This window comes from Triticum dicoccoides, chromosome 5A (genome assembly GCF_002162155.2).
Source record: "Triticum dicoccoides isolate Atlit2015 ecotype Zavitan chromosome 5A, WEW_v2.0, whole genome shotgun sequence".
NCBI classification, from domain to species: Eukaryota; Viridiplantae; Streptophyta; class Magnoliopsida; order Poales; family Poaceae; genus Triticum; species Triticum dicoccoides.
The window spans coordinates 275,626,907-275,634,320 of record NC_041388.1 but is presented as its reverse complement, the minus strand read 5'-3'; the positions used below and the strand labels follow the sequence as shown (position 1 = coordinate 275,634,320).

The window sequence follows — 7,414 nt, the reverse complement described above, 5'->3', positions numbered from 1 at the left end:
TAGGCTTCTCAATATTTAGAGTGGTTTTGTTTAGCATGTTCGTTCGAGTAGTTTGATAGTTTTGTTCTTTCCCTCATTTTTGGCAAGACCATTGTTTGCAAACTTTGTACTCAGCGATGTAATAACTTAAGCCATATGCATCTCATGATGCAGAGAGCGGGCTAATAAAACTTTTGCTATCAACTTTTACGATGGTGGAATATGGAGCACTGTCTATGTATTCTACATGTATTTATTTATTTATTTATTTATTTATTGCGAATAGTATGCTACATGTATTAATTAGATTATTTATTTATTTATTTATTGCGAATAGTATGCTACATGTATTAATTAGATGGTTTCCTAGGGATACATGAGAAATAATAGAAATGCAAATACGGTTAGAAAAGCCTGAATTTTCATTGCAGAAAAGTAGACAGGACACGTGATGTTTTGTTAACGAAGTTCATCTTCATGGCTAATCCCAAGGCATGGTTACGGGCTCACCTTCCCATCTACCAAATCACATAAGTATAATTGTAGCCTGGTACACATATTCAACACAATTTTAACAAATACTCCGTATACGTCAACAATAATAATTACTATTCCTTTCAACTTTAAGAAATATGCAGGATCACAGTGATCCAAGGACAAAAACAAATTGGGGCCAAAAGGAGTGTACCATATCATACAAAAAAGTAACGAAGAAGAAACTAAAACGCAAAATCTAGTAAGTACGTACAGTATAATTATCCTTCCCTTTATACTGTATGTCATTTCAGGTGGATGCCGTGGACATGATCTCGAGCTCAGCCCACCACAGCGGGTTATTCCTCGGGGTCGTCTGCTCCGGCGACAGTCTGACGGCGCCTTTCATCAGCCCCGCGACTTCGCCCATGGACGGCCTCTTCGCCGCCTCGCGGTTGATGCACAGCCTCACGACATCACACAGCGCCGCCAGGTCCTCTTCGGGCACAGGCGACGACGCCCTGAGCACCGGGTCGGCCATCGAGCCGATCGGCCGCTTGCCGTCCAGGTAGCTGGAGGCCCAGAGGACGAGCAGGCCGTGGTCCTCGGAGAAGGGCAGCCGGCCGGAGATCACCTCGAGCAGCAGTATCCCGAACTTGTAGACGATGCTGTCCTGGCCTGCGGATCGCGTCGGCGCCGACGCGTCCGCGTCGTCGTCCTTCCAGAACTCGGTGTCGGAGAACTTGGCCGCGTAGTCCTCGGTGAGGTAGATGGATGAGGAGTTTAGGGTTCTTGGGGTGACAGGAGGGTCTAGCTGGTTCATGTGCTCCAGGCAGTATGTCACTCCCATGATGATGCGCAGCCGGGTAGGCCAGTCCAGGTGCTCTGCTTCCCTCACTGCATCGAAAAACATGGATCGGATGAGCCTCACTGTTTCTGAGAGAGAAGTAGCAGAAGCAAGAACAGCATATGGAAGATATTCAGATACTGATGTGCAGCTCACCGTGCAGATGCTCGAAGAGGGAACCGCATGGAGCGTACTCAAACACCATCATCCTGGTGAACGGAGCGTCGCATGTGCAGTAACCAAGTAGGTTCATGAAGTTCTTGTGGTTCACCTTGGATAACTCAGAGATCTGAAAGAGGAAGAGTTGGTCAGGCACAGACAACGGGGATAGAGCAGTACTACGCTAGTTGAGAAAATCTGAGCACTGTTGTAGTTTCGCCTATTACTTCTTACCTTGTTCCTAAATTGCTCCTCGGACCGATCCGACCATTCTTTGGCAGACTTAACTGGACTGGAGGCAACAGCTATTTCAACTCCACTTGACAGGGTTCCCTTGTACAATGCACTGTCAGATACAGTACCAATCACATTGCTGAAATTCTCACACGCCGCCTCAAGTTCGGCCCTTCCTAAAGAAGGAACACCTGCCCACAAGGTAAAGCACACTCAACATCTCCAAGTTCAATCTGTGGCACACATTTCAGATGATGTAATATGGCATTTTAGCTTCAGGTAATAGGAGACTGACCTGTCACAAAGGCTTTCCTTAGCTGTCCACTCAGCCCGGTAGCCCATGGATTGACGGTGTTATCCTTCTTTCTACGGGAGACAAGTAGATACACAACAGAGGCTATAACCACAAGGCCAAGCACTCCACTGATGCACACTGCGTAGATAGCCCAGTAAAGCACAGAAGAAGACTCGTTGGTTTCAGCTTGCGAATACGATGGTGGCAAAGACATGGGAGCCTGGCTTTCATGAAACTGATCAGGAGCCTTAGAGGAAGGTGCTGATTCTTGAAGCTCCCTTGCCTGTAGGAGTTGCCTCAGGGTGTTACTCTCTATGGTTCTGCATATAAAACACCAATATAAATTGAAGAGTCTGATTGTTAAACTTGTATAGTCCACAGTTAGCATATCAGTATTCTCCACGCTTCAAGCTTTAACATATCAATGCTTAAGCTTTACTAATGTAAGAGACAGGCTACACATCCCTTGTACAACAGCTGTCATGTGTACTTATGTTTGGCATTTGCCTTTAACCTATTTTTAGTGAAAATGAGCATGCATTTTCAAGGGGCCACAATAAATTTTTCGATAAAGAACGGATGTTTACCGAAAGATTCAAAAAGTGTGGGTTCTATTTATTTTATTTTGTGGGGAAAAGATTGCAAAGTTTAACTAGTCAAAGTCAAGATTGCCGGTTAAACTGAAACAGAGTATTTTGGTTTTCAACTGCCTGTGTCATGTCAGTTTTACTTTAGAAGTTAGGCCCATCTTACTCAGAAATTCTTACGAAAGGGAAGCTGGTATATAAAGAAGAAGACTGACTTTGTTAAACATTTTCTGCACGATTCTTGCCTTCCATCAGTTAGAACCTCTGAAATCATGATACGCTCTTGCAACTCGTTAGGAATTTCAATTGACAGTTTTTTTCCCTTGACTAAGCTGCAAAGATCATCACATGGCTTTAGATTATGTATATCAAGCCCATAATGTAAAAAAGTAGAGATTATGTATCAAGCACTGCAGAAATTTAATTCTGTAATGCTCCAGATGCAATTTACTCCTAGAAATACTGTTTTCCCTAGACCTGAAGGACTTGATCCATGAAGGTAAATTTTTTGGATATTGTCAAAAAAAAGAGGGACGCATCAAGAAATGCTTAAGAGTGAAAGCCTTGTTTCACACACGTATCCTAAATATTCCAGAGACAAAATCATAGCTTCCTCTAGAAAGACATCTAGCTGTCCTGCATATTCTCTACTTAATGGTCATGGCTTCTTCTAGACCCCTTTGACTTGTAAATCCATGACGCTACAAATAGAAAAAGACAACGGCGGGCAATATCATGTACCCCCCTTGAAATCAAAATAGGACTTGTTCGTTGAGTAACTTTAATCATGACTAAGCGATACATACAAGATAACTACTTGCAAATGATTTGACATCTTCACAGGAAAAGAAAAGGTAGCAATCATTTCACCATGAATTTGATCCTACAAGAACAAGAACAGATCAGGCTGACTTACGGCGTCGCCGCTGCGCTGAAAACCTTCTTTTCTCCCAAATTCCATAACCATCCACTTGGGTGCTCTTCTCTGAAACCCATGGCTCGCCCTGAAGCACCAAGATAGACACACAGATGGTCAACGACTGTTCCACTTGAACCAACACAACCATGGCCACTTCCTAATCACAAACCCATGGGAAATCCATCTCACCTTCTTCACCGAGGGCGGCACAAGACCCATGCCTCTCAGACAAGAGGAAGAAGAAGAGCAAGAGCTGCGCCGCTCTGATGCTCCAGACCTCCATTCCGCCCCCAATGGAGTCCAGGCAGCTCTGCAAGAGGGTAGTAAAAGACAGTAAGAGCAGAGCAGAACGGGAGACGATAAAAGGAAGGCAAAGATTCCAACTTCTATATACCACCACCTAAAGCTGCTGAAATCTTGGGCACGATGGAAGCACACGCCGTTCCATGCCGCCTGAAGAAACGAATCGGGTAAAGTGTCTCCGCTACTCCTTACAAGGTAAGTGGAGCAGCGGGGCAGAGTGGGATTTTTGGAACGAGCAAGTAAAGAATCCACCACCCCTCGCGGATCTTGTGTCTCGAGAGCCGGAATTTCAAGTGGGGAAAACGCGCTCACGGAATGTGGAGAAGGAGAGGAGTGGCAGGAAAAGGCTGGGATGATTTTGTGCCTGTAAAGATGGCTAAAGGAGGGAATCGAGAGAAGAGGAGGCAGGGCGCGGGCAGTGTGCTGGGAACGGGATGAGCTGGGAGAGGCCGAGAAGGCAGAGGAGAAAGAAGAGCTCGGAGCGCAAGTCAGTCCAGGACGCGGAATATTGGAACTGGAGTGTACTTTTGGGTGGATCGGAGGCAGGCGTGGATGTCTGCCTGCCTGCCTGTCTGTTTCAGGTCAGCCAGGTACCGTGCACACATGGCAGCTGGAAATTTCCCTCCCTTTTCTTTCCTTTATTAACTCTTCTTGTTATGCCTGAAATTGCGCAGTGATTTTGCGGGAATTTCACCGGAATCAAGTCGTTGTCCACGGGAACATGACATGGTTGTACTCGTCATCTCGGGCATTTCCAAAGTTGATCCCAAATCAGACAGCCTATTCGTCCCTGGAGCGGTGGAGATCAATCCGCGAACAGTGATAAACTTTACGGGAGTACGGATCGTCGCCGCCATATAGTATATTGACATCCCCGGCTGACTCAAATACCCATTCCGGTCCACTTTCCTTTCACTCTACCCTTGCTTTGCATCCGCATTCTTCTCTTTTGACGCCGTCATTGTATCTCTCCAGCCGCCGTCAAGGCACCGTAGGACATCCGCAGCCGCCACTAACGCGCTTGCCCTACTTGGACTACATCGCGGTTCATGATTGTTTCATGCGCGATCTTTTGGCAGCGCGTGCATGATTTGTTTCATGCGCGAAAGCACTCTACGACATACACATCATCCATGAACAGAATGTGAGGTCAATATCACACCGATGGTACACCATTTGCAACTCCGTCATGAAGTTCTGCGACGCAGTTGAACGTGTGGAGACGATGTTGCCATTGGGTGTGTCAACCATGGAGATCGTAAGTTTGCTTCTTCTTGCTCTACATGTTGGTTAATTCATTCATTCACTCAATGTTTCTCTACACATTGTATAGGTTGGACGCTCTGTCGTGAAGTACTGGAGGACCGTGGGCAGGCCATGCACACACATACATTGCTGGATGAAGCTTAAGGATCAACTTGTGTGGGACGACATGTACCGGCTCTGATTATAGTATCAATGAATTTGGAATTGGTGAATTCGAACAACTTGTTGAACATCTGGTTATATCGTTGAATTTGAACTATTGTTGTACTAGAGATATTTGCATGCTACTTATGGATGAATTATGCTATTTTCTACAATTACTTTGAGTGTTACGGGCTTGGTTTAGTTAAATAAATGAAATATCGTTTGTTTTATGTAAATTATGCCTGAACTTTGATGAATTATGTCGTGTTTGATGTAATGCTCCCGGTTTGTGAGAAAACGGACGTCTGGACTGGTCCACGGACGGATGGGGTATCGCGCTGGATGCCAAAACACGTCATGACAGACTGGTTTGGGCGGATGTGGGTGGTTTGAAGGTCAGTGTTTAATGGTGTCCTGGATTAAAGGGTACTAATCCAGTCGGCCCATGTTCCTTGGATTGGGCCGATGGGCCCTCATTCATTCTCAAGAAGGATTCTGAAGGCTGTACGCAAGGGGGGCGTGGTCAAGACTACATCTACCGAAGACTTGTCGTATACTCCAAGACTTCTCCTGCCATCACTACTAGGGAAAACCTTATACACAGAATCTTAGCAGTAGCGCTGGACAAGAAGGGGCGCTACTGCTAATTAGCAGTAGCGTGGTCCATAAACAGGCGCTACTGCTACCGACTTAGCAGTAGTGCGGCTCGGTAGAACCACGCTACTACTAAAATTGCCCGACCGTTCTCGCCACACTAGGTTTAGCAGTAGCACGCCCACATTAACCGCGCTATTGCTGCTGTAATAGTAGTAGCGTAATTTTTTGTGCAGGGCGCTACTGCTAATTTTGAACCTGGCCACATGGCGGGCCCCACTTAGCAGTAGCACCTAGATATCGACCTTGTAACCCTAGATACCCTACCTAGCGTGTATATAAGTCATAGGGTTTAGTCCTTAGAGGGGAGATCAACGCAATATCATTCACCTAGCCCTAGAGCTAGACTACATTTTACGATCTCGAGGTAGATCAACTCTATACTCGATACATCTATATCAATATAAACAAGAGCAGGAAATAGGATTTTACCTCCATCAAGAGGGTCCGAACTTGGGTAAAACATCGCCTCCTTGTTTCTGTTACCATATGTCCGAGATCCACAGCTCGAGAGCCCCTATCCCGATATCTATCGGTTTTCACACCGACATTGGTGCTTTCATTGAGAGTTACGTTGTGGGATCAACAGAAGGATCAATGGCTCATTCGCAGATCAACTGCAGCAATGGTCGTGGGAGCGTTTACGCTCCGTCCAGCTTTTTGTGTTCAGCAACATGATCTTCTGCACCGGCTCAACGGGCCATCTGGCCTTTGTCGAAAACTACGCCCGAGATCAAATCGTGACCTTCGACGGCCTCAAGTACACCACGGATTCCCGTGGTGAACTTGTTCTGTCAGGCTAGACGTCCGACTGGATCAAAGACCCGCCCGGCTCCGAAGGCTCGACTCCGGAGCCGGCCTCCTTCAAGGACGTCGTGATGAAAATATGCCCTAGAGACAATAATAAAGTTGTTATTACTATATTTCCTTACTCATGATAAAGGTTTATTATTCATGCTAGAATTGTATTGATTGGAAAGTTAAATACATGTGTGGATACATAAACAAAATACCCTGGCCCTAGTGAGCCTCTACTAGACTAGCTCGTTGATCAAAGATGGTTAAGGTTTCCTAACCATAGACATGTGTTGTCACTTGATAACGAGATCACATCATTAGGAGAAAGATGTGATGGAAAAGACCCATCCGTTAGCTTAGCATATGATCGTTCAATTTATTGTTATTGCTTTCTGAATGTCAAATACATATTCCTTCGACTATGAGATCATGCAACTACCGGATACCGGAGGAATACCTTGTGTGCTATCAAACGTCACAATGTAACTGGGTGATCATAAAGATGCTCTACCGATATCTCCGAAGGTGTCTGTTGAGTTGGCATAGATCGAGATTAGGATTTGTCACTCCGTGTATCGGAGAGGTATCTCTGGGCCCTCTCGGTAATACACATCACAAGAAGCTTGCAAGCAATGTGACTAAGGAGTTAGTTACGAGATGATGTATTATGGAACGAGTAAAGAGACTTACCGGTAAAGAGATTGAACTAGGTATGAAGATACCGACGATCGAATCTCGGGCAAGTAACATACAGA

The 7,414-nt window shown here is 45.5% G+C and overlaps 1 protein-coding gene across 3 annotated transcripts; it reads right to left on the bottom strand.

Moving 5' to 3' along the window:
• Positions 1-498: 498 nt before the first annotated feature.
• LOC119301001 (protein MALE DISCOVERER 2-like) lies at positions 499-4,311 on the bottom strand. 3 transcript variants are annotated; one of them, XM_037577904.1, is made up of 8 exons: positions 3,892-4,311; positions 3,684-3,804; positions 3,492-3,579; positions 2,791-2,907; positions 1,989-2,308; positions 1,694-1,884; positions 1,457-1,589; positions 499-1,350 (listed from the first exon to the last, which is right to left on the bottom strand). In XM_037577904.1, exons 2-8 carry the CDS (start codon positions 3,775-3,777, stop codon positions 764-766), a joined length of 1,530 nt encoding a protein of 509 aa, XP_037433801.1. In that variant the 5' UTR covers positions 3,778-3,804; positions 3,892-4,311; the 3' UTR covers positions 499-763. The 3 variants fall into 3 exon arrangements, with proteins under 3 accessions (XP_037433801.1, XP_037433800.1, XP_037433802.1); XM_037577903.1 differs by having other exon boundaries at positions 3,895-4,311; XM_037577905.1 differs by lacking the exon at positions 2,791-2,907 and having other exon boundaries at positions 3,895-4,311.
• Between the last annotated feature and the right edge of the window lie 3,103 nt (positions 4,312-7,414).

What these genes read in the sequence shown, in the direction of transcription:
- LOC119301001 (XM_037577904.1), bottom strand. Translation starts at nt 3,777, where the DNA reads ATGGAGGTCTGGAGCATCAGAGCGGCGCAGCTCTTGCTCTTCTTCTTC. An exon ending in TGCCGCCCTCGGTGAAGAAG is followed by an intron (nt 3,580 to 3,683) that starts GTGAGATGGATT and finishes TTGGTGCTTCAG; the next exon opens with GGCGAGCCATGGGTTTCAGA. An exon ending in AGGAGCAATTTAGGAACAAG is followed by an intron (nt 1,590 to 1,693) that starts GTAAGAAGTAAT and finishes TTCCTCTTTCAG; the next exon opens with ATCTCTGAGTTATCCAAGGT.